General features: G+C 44.6%; 1 protein-coding gene across 10 annotated transcripts in view; it reads left to right on the top strand.

Moving 5' to 3' along the window:
- Positions 1-19,417, top strand: part of ATCAY (ATCAY kinesin light chain interacting caytaxin) — a 473,880-nt gene extending 454,463 nt beyond the window's left edge. For 2 of the 10 annotated variants that reach the window (XM_073652282.1, XM_073651755.1), the window contains 3 exons: positions 6,126-6,161; positions 18,889-18,924; positions 19,057-19,417. In XM_073652282.1, coding sequence (XP_073508383.1) covers positions 6,126-6,161; positions 18,889-18,924; positions 19,057-19,090 — 106 coding nt within the window. In that variant the 3' untranslated portion in view covers positions 19,091-19,417. The remainder of the gene's footprint in view (positions 1-6,125; positions 6,162-18,888; positions 18,925-19,056) is intronic. The other 8 variants (XM_073652368.1, XM_073651842.1, XM_073652463.1 and 5 more) reach the window with 5 other exon arrangements.
- Positions 19,418-19,789: the final 372 nt, after the last annotated feature.

Here is a 19,789-nt window from a genome sequence, read left to right as displayed (position 1 = left end):
GGCTCCCCAAATGCAACATGGCTTCCGCTAATTATTCAAGCTAATTTTACATTCAAAAAATCAAATGGCGCTCCTTCCCTTCCAAACCCTGCAGTGCGCCCAAACAGTGGTTTTCCCTCACAGGGGTATCAGCGCGCTCAAGAGAAATTGCACAAAAAATTTTGGGGTCCATTTTTTCCTGTTACCCCTGCGAAAATAAAAAAAATTGGGTCTAAAGTAACATTTTTGTGAAAAAAGTTAAATGTTCATTTTTTTCTTCCACATTCCAAAAATTCCTGTGAAGCACCTGAAGGGTTAATAAAGTTCTTGAATGTGGTTTTGAGCACCTTGAGGGGTGCAGTTTTTAGAATGGTGTCACTTTTGGGTATTTTCTGTCATATAGACCCCTCAATGTGACTTCAAATAAGATGTGGTCCCTAAAAAAAGGTTTTGTAAATTTTGTTGGAAAAATGAGAAATCTCTGGTCAACTTTTAACCCTTATAGCTCCCTAACAAAAAAACATTTTGGTTCCAAAATTGTGCTGATGTAAACTAGACATGTGGGAAATGTTATTTATTAACTATTTTGTGTGACATATCTCTCTGATTTAAGGGCATGAAAATTCAAAGTTTGAAAATTGCTAAATTTTCAAAATTTTCGCCAAATTTCCGATTTTTTCACAAATAAACGCAAGTGATATCGAAGAAATTTTACCACTATCATGAAGTACAATATGTCACGAAAAAACAGTCTCAGAATAAGGGGAATCCGTTGAAACGTTCCAGAGTAATTACTTCATAAAGTGACAGTGGTCAGAATTGAAAAAATTTGCCCGGTCACGAAGGCAAAAACAGGCCCTGGCGCGAAGTGGTTAAAGAATATTTGAGTTTGCTCTGTGCTGGGGGTGAGCATCTGCTGCTATACCAGTTTGGCATGTCGCTGACACAGTTTCAGTTCAGAAGTATTTTGAGGAAATGCTTGTTTATTCTGGGACTGAGAGATAGATATTTTTCAACACATTCTTTCCGTTTTGGGGCTGCGACAGAAGCTGCCAGACTGGGGTTGAATGAGACAAATATAAAAAAGCTGGGGAGATGGGAGTCGAACTGTTACCAACTCTACATTAGGAAGTAAATTAATTCTCAATGTTATGTAGTTTTTTTATGTTTTGGCGCTTTTACACAATAAAAACTATTTTATCAAAAAAATATTTTTTTGTATCGCTTTATTCTGAGAGCTATAACTGTTTTATAGGACAGGTCGTTCTGTACGCGGCAATACCATATATGGGTACTTTTATTGTTTTGTTTTTTTTCCACAATAATATTTATTTATGGGTACAATATATTTTTATTTTTTTGGATTATTTTTTTCATTTTTTTAAAATAGTTGTACAATTTTTTTAATTTTTTTTTTCACATTCTGATTCTTTTTTTACTTTTACACCTTGCCCCACTATGGGAATTTCACATTTTATTTTCAGATCGCCTGAATAGCATAGAGAGCAGCAGCAGCTCCCTGTGCTGTGCAGGCTGTCACTGCTGCAGAGGGAGAAGATACTTTGGTCATGCACTACGCATGACCAAAGTATCTTCCTGCTGTCTGGTGACCCGGATGTTGTCATGACGACATTGGGTCGTCATGGCAACATCCAAGAGCCGCGGCAGACAGCGTTGGACGCCGGCAGGAGAGGTGAGTATCTGCGATCACCTCCCCTTGGCCCTGCAATGCTGCGATCGACTTCAATCGCAGCATTGAAGAGGTTAATGTGCAGGGAGCGGTGCAGGACTGCTCCCTGCACATAGTACTGGGTGTCAGCTGTGACAATCAGCTGACACCCGGCGGCGACCGCCCTGCACTGCTTGTGTGTGGGCGCTATTGCCATATAACCTGTAACATACCTGGCGGCGTCCTTGCATAGTGGTCCATCTCCCACTGTGCAGGAGCACGCACTTGATCTCCTGTCCAGAATGTCTCTCTGGCTTCCCTCCATGCTGTCTGTTTGTGTCTGTCTCTGCTGCTTAAGGGCGGCGCCCGATCACTTCCTGCTTTTTGTACCTGCTGTGGGTCACACCCCTTGTGCGTCCTCAGCCTATTGCTGTCTGACACTTGGTATATAGCTCAGCAGCTCCCTTCTATCCCGGCCTGAGCATAGTGTTTTCCTTCAGTGTGTGCTTGCACTCTGAAGGTGCCAGGTCCCGTCTTTGTTTCCTTGTCTGCCTTTCCTGGAGGCTGTATTTCCAGGCCTGTCTGAACTAAGTCCTGTATGTCTCCTGCTTTTTGTATCCGTTCCCGTGTCTGAACTGAGTCCTGTATGTCTCCTGCTTTTTGTATCAGTTCCCGTGTCTGAACTGAGTCCTGTATGTCTCCTGCTTTTTGTATCAGTTCCCGTGTCTGAACTGAGTCCTGTATTTCTCCTGCTTTGTGGTATCAGCTCCCGTGTCTGAACTGTGTCCTGTATGTCTCCTGCTTTGCGGTATTAGTTCCCGTGTCTGAACTAAGTCCTGTATGTCTCCTGCTTTGCGGTATTAGTTCCCGTGTCTGAACTAAGTCCTGTATGTCTCCTGCTTTGCGGTATTAGTTCCCGTGTCTGAACTGAGTCCTTTCTGTGTATCTTGTCTGTCCTGTCTGAACACGCTCCTAGCCTGTTCCTCCCGCCTTCTAGGAGCCGATTACCTAGACCCGCTCCTGTATCTTGTCTGTCCTGTCTGAACACGCTCCTTGCCTGTTCGTTCCGCCTCTCTGGGGGCAGTATTCCCAGACCCGCTCCTGTATCCCGCTGCAGTGTCGGTCTCCTCCGTACACTCAGTTCCAGTCTGAACTCTCTCCTATCCTTTACCTGTTTTGCCTCTATGTCCATTCCCTTCCTTTTTCTGCAGAGTCTGAACTCGTACCTAACTCCTGCTTGTTGTCTCTGCAAGTACTGTGTGAGTATCTGGCTCTGTCTTTCCCTTCCTGTCTGTTCCGTGTGAACAGAGTCCTGTCCTGCCCTGCTTCTGCCCGCTGCTCCGGCAGTCCTGTCCTGCCCTGCTTCTGCCCGCTGCTCCGGCAGTCCTGTCCTGCCCTGCTTCTGCCCGCTGCTCCGGCAGTCCTGTCCTGCCCTGCTTCTGCCTGCTGCTCCGGCAGTCCTGTCCTGCCCTGCTTCTGCCCGCTGCTCCGGCAGTCCTGTCCTGCCCTGCCTGTACCCCTCTGCCTGTATTGTTCCTGAGTCCCAGTGTGTACTGGGCCCTATCCCGCCTGTGTTCCTACCTGCTAGTGCCTCCCTGTCTGCACTCTAGCTGTGCTTGCCTTTACCCCCCTGCCTGCATACCCGCCTGCCTGCATACCAGTCGTGCCTGCCTATACCCACCAGTCTGTGTGCCAGCCTACCAGCCTGTTCCTGTATTCCCCTGTGTGGGTCAACAGCCGTGTCCGGGGTCTGTCCTGGAGTAGCACCTGGTCCCTCTGCTCGGTTCCTCCTTGGTGCACTGGCGTCGTATGCCGTCGTGCGACCCTGGTCGGATCGGGTGAATACTTAGTCACGCCCCTCCAGGCATTCACTCTCCGGCACGGTCCAGTGGAATCACTACCAATCACACGCACACGCCGCTTAGCCCGGGCGTGTGCATAACATAACCTAATAGTACGTTATTGGTTTAATCGGCCCAGGTCACCATGACGTACTATTAGGTCACACATCAGAAAGGGGTTAATGATGAGTAACAGTTTTCCAACCCCAACATCATAATAATCCATCAAGGAGGTAACAACGTTGGCAAGCTGGGCACTGTGGACCTTCTTTTTCTCATGAAGAAAAGTTTGCAAAAAAATAGTAGTTGGTTCCCAGAGGTCAAGATAATTTTTTTCTGAAATAATTCGGAGAATTTTATGGGTTAAGTCAAAAGAGTTGAAATTTTGTGAAAAGATAAGAAAATGTTTGAACAGATGATCTGTAAGTTCTTACCCACAAATGGAGGGTTCTCTTTTAGACACACTGACTTGGAATTGGAAGGTGTAGTACCCGGCCTTTTCAGAAAAGATTTGGTACACTTATATGAGATTGGGAACGATATTTTAATTTGAACCTGCAAGCAATGGTGGAAATAGCCCTTGGTGGGGCGGGGTCATGCTTGCCTTGGTAGGCAAGATGTGCTGGTGGGGTTAGTCATTCAGGTATTTGAATGGACAGGAAAATGGGGTTAACGGGTTTGAGCCTTTTGTCCAAGCTGCGGTGATTGGTAACGTTTTTGAATATAATTACAAAGTTCCTTGATGTGCTTGTTATCTGATTATTAATCAAAATAAAGGCCGTGGCCAATTTTTATCCACCAAGTCAATGTGTCAAAATTGTATTATTTATGAGCTGTATAGGTATTGGGTTTAAGTTATATTGTGTAATACTGTGGTCCGTGGTGATCCCCGGACCTTCAGGAGGAGAACATGTAATAGTGAGGAAGGATGTAACCTTCCTTTGGCACTGAAGTAGTTAAAGAAAAGGTTCCCGTAGTTAGACCTCTCTGAACTGTTGTTAGGCCAAGCTAAGGTGTTAGCTGCAGTGGTCCAGTCCGTAGAGTAGAGGGGGAACTTGGTGCCATGGTCAGACATTGAGTATGTCTAGAGCTTAGTTTAACATAATTCCTTGTGGGCTGCAGTACTTGTAACCAGCCACAAGATGCCACTGTCCCGGGTGCAGATGCCAGGTTGAGTCTGCCAGCAGTATTGCAGTGAAGGGGGTTAAAGGTGTGTGATGACAGCCAACAGAGGGTCGGCACATTAGGAAAATCTCTGCTTAGTTTCCATAAGCAGGAAGTGATGAGTTAGTGAGAGTTGGGACAGTGAACTGTACAGGCAGCATGGTGGCTGCTAGGGTAGACGGGAGCTCCGTACCCTCAGACAGTAGGATCACCAGTGTGAAGATCTCCCTACGCAAGAGTCCTGTTAGCCGGCCAGAGAAACTCAATGGAGGTATTGAGGACCCCGGGCACGTTCAGTCTGCAGGCAGCAGAGGAAGATAGGACTCCAGGCTAAGACGTGGGGGAGATCTAGGATCCGGATATACTGTCAGAGCAGAGGAAGATTCTCTTGGGCTAGAGAGTAGAGTCACAGAGATGCTTCACTTAAAGAGGGAACCAGGGCTGAAGATGTTGCCAGCGCCTGTGAGGGAGATGATAAATTGTCGGGCCTTATCCATTATATCTGCCTGTAAATATTAGTACATATTCCTCTTCCCCAAGTAAAGTCCCAGTTATGGTTAAGAACCTCGTGTCCTCTGATCGGATGGTCTAAAGTAAGTGGAGAGCACCACATACACAGCCGCACATCAGAGGGAGGACATGTATTTTCTGTAGGGTGCCAGAGGGAGCAGGGGCTACAGCTTGCCCATGACTACGTCGCTGAGGCACCTTACAAACACATGGCATTACCATGTTTCTTATGTGTCTGTCTCCTGAAGGGGTGAAATGGCTGGAAAATATCTTTCCCACTGTTTTTGCCAAGGCACATACTCACAGGTGCCTGGCAAGTGGTTGGCTAGCAAATCTTGCCAGTCAGGAGACCGTAGTAGGGGAAGGTTAAGCTCCTTCCCTGTTAATGGCTCCCTCATTCGACCAGGTATTAGTAAAGAGAGAGTGAGCGGGAGTTTAAACGAGGGTAGCGCCGAAGGACTGTCTCCCACCTCTAGCGTTTTCATACCAGAAGTGCTGCAATGCCCTCTCTTCCTTAATTTTGTCATGGCCTTGGGTTAGTCATTCAGGTATTTGAATGGACAGGAAGTTGGGGTTAACGAGCTTGAGCCTTTTGGCCAAGCTACGGTGATTGGTAAAGTTTTTGAATATAATAAGTTACAAAGTTTCTTGATGCATTTGTTATCTGATTAATAATCAAAATAAAGGCTTTGGACAAATTTCGGCAAGTCAATGTGTCAAAATTGTATTATTTATGTGCTGTATAGGTATTGGGTTTAAGTTATATTGTGTAATGACATTACAATTTCCATCGATCCTGTGATTTCCATAATTTCATGTCTTTTACTTCTTCTTCTTGAGTGTACATAATTGAAAAGTATGTGAAATCATGAGAGAAACTAACAAATAGTGTTTAAAACATTGTAAATGTTGGAATTAATCTTATAAATGAACAGTAACAATAAACTTTATTTTTGTTGAAGGTTTGATGAAGAAAGAATTAAAGCTAGGAGAGAAAGGTAATGTTTCCATGAATGAAATCCAAACTTAGACAAGCGTCCTGGATTTTGATTGACAACACAGGCAAAGATGTTCAAAGCCTAACAGGGCAATGTGACCTAGAACTGGCACACTCAATCAAAGCAAGTGGGGTGGAGGTGATGTGGAGACTTTAGTGATGAAAGCCAGGTACTCTAGGACAAGAAAACTATTTTTATAAATGTCTTTAAAGGGCTAATCTGGGACATATTTTTCCCCAGAGGGGCTAAACACATATCAGCAGGTAGTTCTGTCTGTTCTGCCCTGCAAAGATCTCTCAGAGTGATCACAGACCATTCCTGCCAGCTGTTTTCCTGCTTCCTGTGACGTAACGTTGACAGAGTGGTTTTTTCTTCCACTCTGCTCTGTCAATCAACATGCTGTTTTGAGTCGGGAGAGATTGTTGCAAGGAAAAACAGTCAGGTAGTTAGTTACTACATGCCGATAAGTGCTTAGCCCCATAGGCAAAAGAGAAAGGTAACCTCTAAGTGTACTACCAGTTTGCTGTTACTAGTTCAATAGGGAGCAATCTGATGATAGTACTCGCATAGCCCACTCATTTCCTGATCAGCCTCTTACTTTAAACTGCATGATCTCCGTGTAAAAAGTCATATAAGACATTTGTTAAGCTTTTCCTAGAACAAATCACATAATTGGCCATACCAATTTATTTTTTCTATTGGTTATTGGTATTTGCATGAATTTGCACAACATAGGAACAAGGGTACTTTGATAACATTTCTTTAACCAGGAAATTCTAAGATGGAAAGGTGAAGAAACACTTGGACATGGCTGAAGAGGCGGAAAATCAGAAGATGGTTCGCTTCTACACTATTAGGACTGATTCAGATGTCCTTGTTGCACATACATGTTCTACCTGTGTTGTGCCTGTACAAAACTCACGGAGACATGTCCTATTTTTCAGCAGCATAGATGAAAACTCCTATTATAATTACAATTCCTATTGCAAGTCTACGTGTCAGTTAAAAACACATACAGTAGATTCTCGAATATAACCTTCGGCACTCAAATACAACACTTCATGTAGAGTTGAATAAAATGAAAATTTTAATTCACAGCCGACACATGGAAAACAGAAATATAATTCGAACGTTTTGGCATATGAGCTTTTTTCAAGGATATCTGTTGCAGGGTGGGTCAGCACATATGGTGTCATTGCGCTATCCTGGATAGTGCATCACCTCACTACCCAAGATAGCGCAAGGACACCATATGTGCCGACCCACCCAGCAACAGATATCCTTGAAAAAGGCTGTGAATTAAAATTTTCAGTTTATTCATCTCTAGTGATGGGTGAGCACTAAAATCCTCGGGTGCTCGATGCTCGGGTCGAGCAAATTAGAATACTCAGGTCTCGACCCGAGCTACGAGCCCAATGTACAGTACAGACCAAAAGTTTGGACACACCTTCTCATTTAAAGATTTTTCTGTATTTTTATGACTATGAAAATTGTACATTCACACTGAAGGCATCAAAACTATGAATTAACTCATGTGGAATTAGATACTTAACAAAAAAGTGAGAAACAACTGAAAATATGTCTTATATTCTAGGTTCCTCAAAGTAGCCACCTTTTACTTTGATGACTGCTTTGCACTCTCTTGGCATTCTCTTGATGAGCTTCAAGAGGTAGTCACCGGAAATGGTTTTCACTTCACAGGTGTGCCCTGTCAGGTTTAATAAGTGGGATTTCTTGCCTTATAAATGGGGTTGGGACCATCAGTTGTGTTGTGCAGAAGTCTGGTGGATACACAGCTGATAGTCCTACTGAATAGACTGTTAGAATTTGTATTATGGCAAGAAAAAAGCAGCTAAGTAAAGAAAAACGAGTGGCCATCATTACTTTAAGAAATTAAGGTCAGTCAGTGCGAAAAATTGGCCAAACTTTGAAAGTGTCCCCAAGTACAGTTGCAAAAACCATCAAGCACTACAAAGAAACTGGTTCACATGAGGACCGCCCCAGGAAAGGAAGACCAAGAGTCACCTCTGCTTCTGAGGATAAGTTTATCCGAGTCACCAGCCTCAGAAATCGCAGGTTAACAGCAGCTCAGATTAGAGACCAGGTCAATGCCACACAGAGTTCTAGCAGCAGACACATCTCTACAACAACTGTTAAGAGGAGACTTTGTGCAGCAGGCCTTCATGGTAAAATAGCTGCTAAGAAACCACTGCTAAGGACAGGCAACAAGCAGAAGAGACTTTCTTGGGCTAAAGAACACAAGGAATGGACATTAGACCAGTGGAAATCTGTGCTTTGGTCTGATGAGACCAAATTTGAGATGTTTGGTTCCAACCACCGTGTTTTTGTGTGACGCAGAAAAGGTGAACGGATAGACTCTACATGCCTGGTTCCCACCGTGAAGCATGGAGGAGGAGGTGTGATGGTGTGGGGGTGCTTTGCTGGTGACACTGTCGGGGATTTATTCAAAATTGAAGGCATACTGAACCAGCATGGCTACCACAGCATCTTGCAGTGGCATGCTATTCCATCCGGTTTACATTTAGTTGGACCATCATTTATTTTTCAATAGGACAATGACCCCAAACACACCTCCAGGCTGTGTAAGGGCTATTTTCCAAGAAGGACAGTGATGGGGTGCTACGCCAGATGACCTGGCCTCCACAGTCACCAGACCTGAATCCAATCGAGATGGTTTGGGGTGAGCTGGACCGCAGAGTGAAGGCAAAAGGGCCAACAAGCGCTAAGCATCTCTGGGAACTCCTTCAAGATTGTTGGAAGACCATTTCCGGTGACTACCTCTTGAAGCTCATCAAGAGAATGCCAAGAGTGTGCAAAGCAGTCATCAAAGCAAAAGGTAGCTACTTTGAAGAACCTAGAATATAAGACATATTTTCAGTTGTTTCACACTTTTTTGTTAAGTACATAATTCCACATGTGTTAATTCATAGTTTTGATGCCTTCAGTGTGAATGTACAAATTTCATAGTCATGAAAATACAGAAAAATCTTTAAATGAGAAGGTGTGTCCAAACTTTTGGTCTGTACTGTAAGTCTATGGGAAACTCGAGGATTTTTCAGGCGGCTCCCCCCGGCGGTCTGCATAGGGCCTAAAAATTGCCCAAATCAATGGGAACAGTGCTTAAATGGCATGGGGACAGCATGGGGAAGACCCCTGGAAGCATTTCTGACTCCCAGGTCACTGCTGTCAACAAAGTTGTCAGAGGTATTACACCACTTTTATGGACTCACAATAAAACATACAAAAACAAAACCAACATGGATTTTCCTGGGAAATATGTTAAGGAACATCCCTTACAGTGTAATGACTTGTATATAAGGCAAAATAAATAACCAAAAGCAAACATACTCCTCCACACCATAGGCTATGTTCACACATAGCGTTTTTGATGCGTTTTTGCACTTTTGTATTGCTTTCAACCGTGACAAATGCATTCACCGGGAAATGTCATTTTAACATTTTACAACTTTATCTGGCCATGTTGTGGTGTGTGAGACATGATCAGACACATCCTGTTTCATTTATGAAGGAGGGACTCTGAAAGTCACAAAGTCTATTTTTATAGGGCCATCAGGCGGCCTTTACTATTCTTAAAGGGCCAGCAGTCGGCCCTCACTATTCTTAGAGAGCCAGCAGCCGGCTATGCTTTGTTGCTCCCATTACTAAAGAGTGGGTCTCCTATACTGTTATTGCGTATGCAGTGAGTGGCAGGGCTGCCCAAAATTTGGATGCACCCCAATACCCCTTTGAAAATTTGGATGCACGCCAATACCCCTTTGAAGAGACTTAGAGGAGGGCTTCCTGAAAACAATGCTCCCATTATTAGGAAGTGAGTCTCCCATACTGTTTGCCTATGCAGTGAATGCAAGGGTTGCCAAAAATTTGGAGGCACTCCAATGCCCTTTGGAAGAGACGTAGAGGGCCTCATGAAAATATGTTCCCATTATTAGGAAGTGGGTCTCCCATTGTGTTTGCCTATGCAGTGAATGCAAGGGCTGCCAAAAATTGGGAGGCACTCCAATGCCCCTTGAAAGAGACGTGGAGGAGGGCCTCATAAAAAAATGTTCCCATTAGAAAGGAGCGGGTCTCCTATACGTGTAATGCCCATGCACTAAGTTTATGGAGTGACAAACATTTACCCCTGGGGGGTATACATGAACATACTGTATAAAACATTTTTTTACTGTAATCCTTAAAACTGTTAAAAAAAATTATGTGGGTGTTGCATCACGGACCAGAGTCACCCTGGTGATATGGTGGTGGAGGATGAGGATGAGGAGAAGGAGGAGGACAAGAGCACATAACCAAAATCAGGAAACGTATACCCATGTGTGGGTGTGAAAAAGTGCATGGGAATACACCTCCTAAAAAAAAGACACTGGATTTGAGTTTATGTTACGCTGCTATCATTCGGTGGTGTTAAAATGTCTGGCCAAATCCAGCCCTTGTTCATTTCTCTAAGAGTCAGCCTGTCAGCATTTTCAGTTGACAGGCAGATGCGCTTATCAGTTATAATTCCACCAGCGGCACTAAAAACCCGCTCTGATAAAACTCTGGCGGCAGGGCAGGCCAGGACCTCCAAGGCTTAGAGAGCCAGTTCATTCCACGTATCCAGCTTGGATACTCAATAATTATAAGGCACAGAGGAATCACGGAGGACATTGGTATGGTCGGCAAGGTACTTCGTCAGCATCTTCCCAAACTTTGCACTCCTTGTGAGAGTACCCCGCACCTCAGGGCCTGTGCGATGGGAGGGGCTGAGAAAATTCTCCGAGAACTTTGAGAGTGTTCCCCTGCCTCTTCTGGATTGGATTTGTGTCTCTCTCACCTGTAGTCCTTGGTTGTCCAACGAACTGTGACCTCTGCTGCCAGAGTTTTCAGATGGGAATTTTTTTTAATAGTTCTGCAACAAGGGCCTTCTGTTACTGCCCCATTTTTTATAGACCTGTCCGCCTCAAGAATAAGAGATAGAAAGTTCTCCTTGTAGTGTGGGTCTAGAAGTGTCACCAACCAGTAATGACTGTCTCACAAAATTTTGAGAACGCAAGGGTCATGGGAAAGGCAGTGTAACATAAACTCAGCCATGCGTGCCAGACTGCTAACAGGCAAGACTTCTGTGTCCTCACCAAGAGGACAACTGACCATGCTCTCTTCCTCCTCCTCCTCCTCTCTGTCCTCAGGCCATCCACGCTGAACAGACTGTATGACAGTTGTGCAGGTATTAAAGTCTATAGCGCATGAAACTAGCTCCTGTTCTTCCTCCTCCTCCACTTCCTCACTGTCACCCAATCCACGTTGGGATGAGATGAGGCTTGGCTGTGTGTAATCACCCTGTATGGTTCCTTGCTCCATCTCATCGTGTTCCACCTACAATGCATCCTCTTTGATTGTGAGTAGAGAGCGTTTCAGAAGACAGAGAAGCGGGATGGTGATGCTAATTATGGCGTCATCGCCGCTCACCATCCTCAAAGTTTTGGAGGATGGTACATATGTCTGACATCCATGTCCACTCCTGAGGTCTTATGTGTGGAGTCTGAACTGAATACCGACGGCCTTTTTGATGCAGGTACTCAACAACTGCCCTCTTCTGCTCACAAATCCATCCCAACATCTGCAGTGTAGAGTTCCAATGCATGGGGACATTACACACCAGTCTGTGAGCCGGAAGCTGTAAACGCTGCTGAAACACGGCAAGGGCGGCGGAAGCTGTAGCTGACTTTCTAAAATGGGCACACAGGCGGCGTACTTTAACAAGCAGGTCCGGCAGCTCTGGGTAGAATTTGAAAAACCGCTGAACCACGAAGTTAAGCACATGGGCCAGGCATGGTACGTGTGTGAGTTCGCTTCGCCTCAGAGCCGCCACCAGGTTCCGGCCATTGTCACTCACGACTATGTCTGGCTGTAGGTTCAGCGGTGTGAGCCACAGATCTGCCTGCTCTTTCAGAGCTGTCCACAACTCTTCAGCATTGTGCGGTTTGTCACCTAAGCATATTAGCTTCAGCACAGCCTGTTGCCGCTTGGCCGAGGCAGTGCTGCAGTGCTTCCAGCTTGTGACTGATGTGGTCATTTCGGAGATGGAGGCTGAAGAGGAGGAGGAGGCTGAGGGGGATGAGGTGCAGGAGCTGTAGACCGTGGGGGCAATCCTGATTGACCTAGGGCCCGCAATCCTTGGCGTCGGGAGGACGTGTTCCGTCCCAAAGTCCGACTGGGTCCCGGCTTCCACTATGTTAACCCAGTGTGCCGTCAGCGAGATGTAACGTCCCTGCCCACAAGTACTTGTCCACGTGTCTGAGGTTAGGTGGACTTTCCCGGTAACTGCGTTGTTGAGGGCACGGCTAATGTTTTGGAACACGTGCTTGTGTAATGCGGGAACGGCACACCAGGAGAAATAGTGGCGGCTGGGGACCAAGAACCAAGGGACGGCCGCCGCCATCAGGTTGCGGAATGCTTCCATCTCTACAAGCCTAATAGGCAACATTTCGAGCGCAAGCAGTCGCGAAATGTGGGAATTTAGTAGTGTGGCCTGTGGGGCGTTGGCTGCGTATTTGCGCTTGCGTTCCAAGGACTGGGGTATGGACAACTGAACATTGCGCTGGGACAAGGACGTGGACATGCTTCCTGATGCTGCTACTTGAGAGTGTGCAAACGACAGGTGCAGGGCAGGAGGCATCTTCGCATGCACCATGAACAGGGGATTGGCTTGTATGCACAACAGTGGAAGAAGCTGTGGTGCCACCCGCAGACACTGTTCCTGGACCTTGGGGTTCGGCCCACAAAGTCCGGTGCTTTGCTGCCATGTGCCTGATCATGCTTGTGGTGGTCAGGCTGGTAGTTTTGCCACCCTGCTGATGCTGGCCTGGCAGGTGGTGCAAATGGCCTTTTTGGGGTTATCGGCAGAGTCTTTAAAAAACAACCAGACTCGGGAAGACCTAACAGTTGTACTGGCAACTTCCTTCGTGTTGGTGTTACGGGGAACGGTTGCCTGCCTTCTGTCTGCAGCCACCACACTGCTTCTTCCTGCCTGTTGGGGTGCTCTGCCTCCCTCCCCCTGTGTGCTGCTGTCCTCATTCTGCATGTCCTCCTGCCAGGTTGGGTCAGTTACTATATCATTCACCACCTCGTCTTCCACTTCCTCACCCTGGTCCTCCTCCTGACTTTTTGGCAATTGTGTCTCATCATCGTCCACCTCTTGTAACACTTTCCCACCGTCGCTTTTGTGTGACCGTGGCTGCTCAAATATTTGGGCATCACTACATGCAATCTCCTCTTGCCCCAATTCAAGTGGACTGGGCAAGCTGCCCGAATCTATAAATGGAAAAGTGAACAGCTCTTCGGAGTGTCCAAGTGGTGGATCAGTTGTCTCCAGGCATTCAGCATGGTGGGAGGAAGGAGGATCAGGGTGAGGAATATGCAGGCCAGACTCACGGCTACTGAGACTTGACCGTATGGAAGACAGGGTGGTGGTGGTGGTGGCTAAGTGACTGGAAGCGTTATCTGCTATCCAACCAACAACCTTTTGACACTGCTCTGGGTTCAATAGTGGTGTACTGCGGTCCCATAGGAATTTGGACAGGAAGGACGGGCGAGAAGATTTGGGTGTTTGTTGTGCCACAATTTCAGCTTGCCCACAGCCTCGGCCTCTGCATGCACCATGACCATCACGTCCAGTTCCCCGTCCCTTGCTAAGCGCCTTGCCCATTTTAACTGGAGGACAATATCTTCCACACTCACTACAAATGGCTGAATTTGGAGCGAAGTTATATGTGATCCGTGTGACGGAGAAACCACAGTTTTAAATAACTGGCCTGTAGGTAACTATTTTGAACAGCAAACCAGTGTCAAAAACTTCGCTGACACACTTAAACTAATTTTTAATGGAGGCCAGAAATGGCAGAATTTTCTGAAAACGTATTATGTGATCTGTGTGATGGAGAAACCACAGTTTTAAATACCTGGCTTGTAGGTAACTATTTTGAACAACAAACCAGTGTTAAAAACTTCGCTGACACACTGAAACTAATTTTTAATGGAGGCCAGAAATGGCAGTATTTTCTGACAACGTATATGTGATCCATGTGATGGAGAAAACACAGTTTTAAATAGCTGGATTTTTAGCGCTGTAATATGGAAAGGACCTGGCTATATTCTGCACTGCCAACAAGCAAATGGCGCAGAAAAATGGTGTTCTCTGGATTGCTTTTCAAGCAAATAATGAGGATTAAGATCCAAAAAAAAATTATTCCTGAGACCTGGGCCTATGTCTACAAATGTCTAACAGCAGCAGCAGACAGAACTGGAATGGAGCCTCTTGTGCTATATGCACTGCAGTCTGCCTGCCTGCCTATATACACTGTCTGCCCGATATCTCTGGATTAGTTTGATGTGCAATTTCTCCTGAGTACACCAATACCCCATATGTGGTGGAAAACTATTATTTGGGCGCATGGCAGGGCTTGAAAGGGAAGGAGCGCCATTTGACTTTTTGAATGCAAAATTTGATGGAACAATTATCGGAAACCATGTCGCATTTGGAGAGCTCCTGATGTGCCTAATGTAACATCCCTGGCGGCGTGCTGGTATTGCTTACCATCTCCCACCATGCAACTTACCTACCAGTCCAGGCTGTGCACTGTGCTCCTCTACTTGCTTAATGCATGTCTCTGGTTTGCAGGCTTAGGGCGGTGGCGCTGGAACTTCCTGAGTCTTAAAGGGACAGTGTGTGCATTCCTAATGTGTCCCCAGCCTATTACTGTAAGGCACTGGATACTTAAGGCACCCCTGCCCAGTGGGAGGTGCCTGAGCAACACGATCTTTCAGTGTGTTCTGTGCAACTGTGAGCTGTCCCTGTCCCCTGTGACTTCTAGTCTATTTCTGCCACCCTGGGGGCTGAATGCCCAGGCTTGTACCTGTATCTCATTCCTGTCTGAACTATATTCTAGCCTGTACCTGTTTGTCTCTATGTCCAATCCTTCCCTTTGCCTGCAGTGTCTGTACCAGTACCTAACTCCAACTCGTTGTCTCTGTACTTCTGTTTGTGAGTTCTATGTCCACTCGCTACTTCATAGGAAGTACCTTGTGTGTATCTGGCTCTGCTAGTCCTGTTTCCCTGTCTGTTCCATGTGAACAGAGCCCTGTTCTGCCTGGCCGCTCCTGCGGCATTCCCGCCTGGCCGCTCCTGCAGCTCTGCTCTGTTCCGCTTTGCGTCCGCACCGGTGGCTCTGCTACTGTATCCTAGTCTGTACTGGTCCCTATCCAGCCTGTCTACCTGCCTGCCTGTATACCAGCTGTGACCGCCAGTAACTGCCTGCCTGTGTACCAGCCGTACCTGCCAGTACCTGCCCGTTCCTGCATACCCAGGTGTGGATCAACAGCTGTGTGACCGGGGTCTGCCCTGGAGTAGCACCTGGGCCACCTCCCTTGTCCTTCCTTGGTTCATGGAGTCGACTAAGCCACCATGTAAGCCAAGGTCAGATCTGGCGAGGCCCCTCCAGGCATTCCTCGGTTCGTGGCCCAGTGGAACAACTAACCACGCTCACGGCAGAAGATCCAGGCGTGAGCGTAACACTTAAGCAGTGGAAACTCCCCACAAGTGACCCCATTTTAGAAACTAAACCCCTCAAGGAATTTATCTAACATGTGGTGAGCACACTGAACCCCCACGTGCCTCACGGTATTTTACAACTTTGATCTGTGAAAATGAAATAAACATTTTCCCACAAAAATTGTTTTAGCCCCAATTTTTTTCATTTTCACAAGGATAGCAGGAGAAAATGGACCCCACAATTTGTTGCACAATTTCTCCTGAATTCACCGATACCCCATATGTGGTCAAAAGCTATTTTTGAGGCACAGTGCAAAGCTCAGAAGGGAAGAAGCACCATATTGGAGTTCAGATTTTGCTGGAATGGTCACATTGGCAGAGTCTGTGAGGTGCCAGAACAACAAAAATCCCCCATATATGACCTCATTTTACAAACTATACCCCCCAATGAATTCATCTTGGGGTGTAGTCATCATATTGACACCACATGTGCCTCAGAATGTTATACCATTGGGCGATGAAGACAGAATAAATTACATTTTTACCATTAAAATGTTGTTTTAGCCCCAAGTTTTTAATTTTTCTAAGGACTAATAGGAGAAATTTTTACAACAAACTGAGGTCCATTTTTCCCTGAGCGTGCCAATACCCTAAGTGTAATCGGGAAATACTTTTCAGGCACAGTGCAAAGCTCAGAAGGGAAAGAGCACCATATTATAGTGCCTATTTTACTTTTATGGTCTGCAGGTGCCATGACCGACTGGGAGAGTCCCTGAGGTACCTGAACAGCAGAATTCCCCATAAGTGACCCCTTTTTACAAACTACACCTCTCAACAAATTTATTTAGGGGGGCAGTAATCATATTGACACTACGGGTGTGTCACAGAATTCTATACCATTGGCAGTGAAGAAAAAAGAATCACATTTTTACCACCAAAATTTAGTTTTAGCCCCATATTTTACATTTTCACACTGTAAAATGGGTAAAAATGGCACCAAAATTTGGCCCACAATTTCTGCTGAATGGGGCAATACCCCATATCTGGCTGTACAGTACTGCTTAGCCACAAGGCAAGACTCGGGAGAGACAAACCGCTATTTGCCTCCTGGAGCGCAAATTTTCCTAAAATGGTTTGCGGACTACATAAACAAAGCCTCTAAGTGCTAGAAGAGCAGAATACTTCCTCAAGTGACCACATTTTGGAAATTATACCCCTTTGGGAATTTATCTACAGGTGTAGTGACGATTTTGACTTCATGGGTGTTTTCCAGAAATAAGCAGCGGTGGATGTTGCTGAGTGAAAATTGCAAACTGATGTTGTAGTGACCAGCACGTTGTAGTGACCAGTACACTGTAGTGACCAGTATGCTGTAGTGCACAGATCATGCTTCTGGAGACACGCATCCGTAAATTAAGCGGGCTCTCATCACTACAAAAATGCCAAACATGTGGACGTCAACTGCGGTTTAGGCACACTGGGGCTCAGAAGGGAGTGATTTGGGAGTGCAGAATTCATTGGATTTCTATTGGGGAGTGAGTAGCTTTTACAGAGACTTTGTACTACCAGTAACATGGAAGCCCCTATATCTCCGATACCAGATGACGGACCTGAGTGGGGGCTTTTTTTTGGATTGAGTTGAAGCTTTTGTTGGGAACATTTTATATAACATTTACGATCACGTTTATCCTGCGCTCTACGCAGAACACTTACAGCAGGGTTTCCATCTAAATCTCCGAATGATGTGATGCAGATGAAATCTCCAAAGGATCCATTCACTATAATCAGGCAGCAGAGGTACTCTGGACTCCGTCTGCCCTTTGTTCAGCGTTGTTCTTTTCAGAAGTGCACAAAACTGTGGCAGAAGACGGACACCGCCGGACACATAGGCCAGACGGCATTCACAGTGCCTCCATCTGCCTCATTATAGGGAATCTTCTACCAGGGGCTCCGTCTGAATCATGTATTTCAGAGATTTACACGGAAACCCCGGTGTAAGAACAGCGCAGGTTAAATGTGCGCCGAGCCATACTGCGATCTTTGGGAGGTAGAATGAACAAATCAATAGTAGATCAAGAATTGGTTTTATGTATTTTTTATGCCGTTTCTTGTGCAGTATAAGTGACTAGTCTACTTTATTCTTCGTGTTGGTGCGATTACAGTGATCCCATAAACATATACAGTACAGACCAAAAGTTTGGACACAGCTTCTCATTTAAAGGTTGTTCTGTATTTTCATTACTATGAAAATTGTACATTCACACTGAAGGCATCAAAACTATGAATTAACACATGTGGAATTATATACTTAACAAAAAAGTGTGAAACAACTGAAAATATGTATTATATTCTAGGTTCTTCAAAGTAGCCACCATTTGCTTTGATGACTGCTTTGCACACTTTTGAGAAAAAAATGAACTTTTTAGAATTTACCAAATGGCTGCAATGAAACAAAGAGTGAAAAATTTAAAGGGGTCTGAATACTTTCCGTACCCACTGTAAATTTATGTCCATGGCCAGGAAACTCCCCAGATCGCAATCCCCAGAAATAAATGAGAAATAAATTGGCCATTTCGTGTGTACCTGATAGCTGGGGTAAGGCGTTTCTCAATGTCAGGACCCTACCAATGTGAATACCTCTCTAAGGCACATCCGTCTGCTTATATGTGGAAAAGTAAGATCCTATTGCAATTAAAACCACCTGCGGCATAGAGGTGGAGTGCTCAGTCAAAGCTTAAACATAGAAACAGAAAAAACTGACGGCACTTCCAATACAAGAAATAGGTGTGAACAGGTGCTTACTAGGAGAAGCTACCTCCATATACAATTAACAAATAAAGTAGCACTCTGCAATGCTGAGTATGTAAATATGAAGTATGAAATATGAATAGCATTACTGCTGTAGAAAATAGAAATAAATTAAACATTTTTTTAAAAAAAATTCCACATGTAAACATGAAAATTTCAATTTTTTTCATATATTTCTATTTTCTACAGCAGTAATGCTATTCATATTTCATACTTCATATTTACATACTCAGCGTTGCAGAGTGCTGCTTTATTTGTTAATTGAATATGGTGGTAGCTTCTCCTAGTAAGCACCTGTTCACACTTATTTCTTGTATTGGAAGTGCCGTCAGTTTTTTCTGTTTCTTCCTATTTTAGGTCAGAAGAAAAAGATGATAACCTGGAAGCTGCAAGGTAAGGATGGTATTTCAGATTTGTTTTAATACACTAGGTAATTATTATAAATATTATACATGCATGTTACTGACCTGATTTCATATAGACTACTACTTAAATAAATAGAATAATTATTGAATTTTATTCTAGCATTCCACAGGCTGAAGATCTGTCTAGTAAATGAAACTTTGCAAACAAGAACAATTTGATGTACCTCTTTACCATAAAACCATTCTTAAACTGCCATTGAACGTCTGAATTTTCACTGTCAAGGAACTTTTGATCATATTAAAAAAAAAAATTCTCAGTGCAGAAATTTAGTGTATTGTCAATTTTATTCTGTGAATTATATGTATCCTTCTTACTGTTGAAGTATTGGTTTTCCTTCCAATGACAGCAAATGAACATAATGAAGCTTTTCAGCTTTTGAACAGTTAGTACATCTCCCTCATGTGTGTATGCCAGTTTGGGGATTCTCAAGGCTACTACGAATGATGGAATATGCTTATGTGTAACAAGATACGGAAGAGAAACGTCTTATAGGAAAACAAAAAACCTTAATAGAATTCTGGGAATAGACATGGGAACCACCAAGAACAAGATTTGCACTAAATGAGGCTGATTCACATCTTAGGTAATCAGTGAAGATAATTTTTGAATACTTGCTCATATCTATTTGGTAACTTTTGGAGCATTGTGATCATTTTTCATATATCTGAAATAAAAGCAAAGGGCAAATTGAAGTATTTGTCCATCAATATTTGATCTATCATCCTTAAAATCCTTTTTGTAAGAACTAACAACAAAGCATTCCGATGAAAGTTTGTAATTTGCAGTATGTGTTAATCTCCTATGAATTAAGTCTATAGTTAATTTCTATTTG

Source organism: Phyllobates terribilis, unplaced genomic scaffold (genome assembly GCF_046119375.1).
Source record: "Phyllobates terribilis strain yellow unplaced genomic scaffold, ASM4611937v1 Scaffold_1__5_contigs__length_1240528914, whole genome shotgun sequence".
Classification (NCBI taxonomy): Eukaryota; Metazoa; Chordata; class Amphibia; order Anura; family Dendrobatidae; genus Phyllobates; species Phyllobates terribilis.
This window is presented reverse-complemented; position numbering and strand designations above follow the sequence as displayed.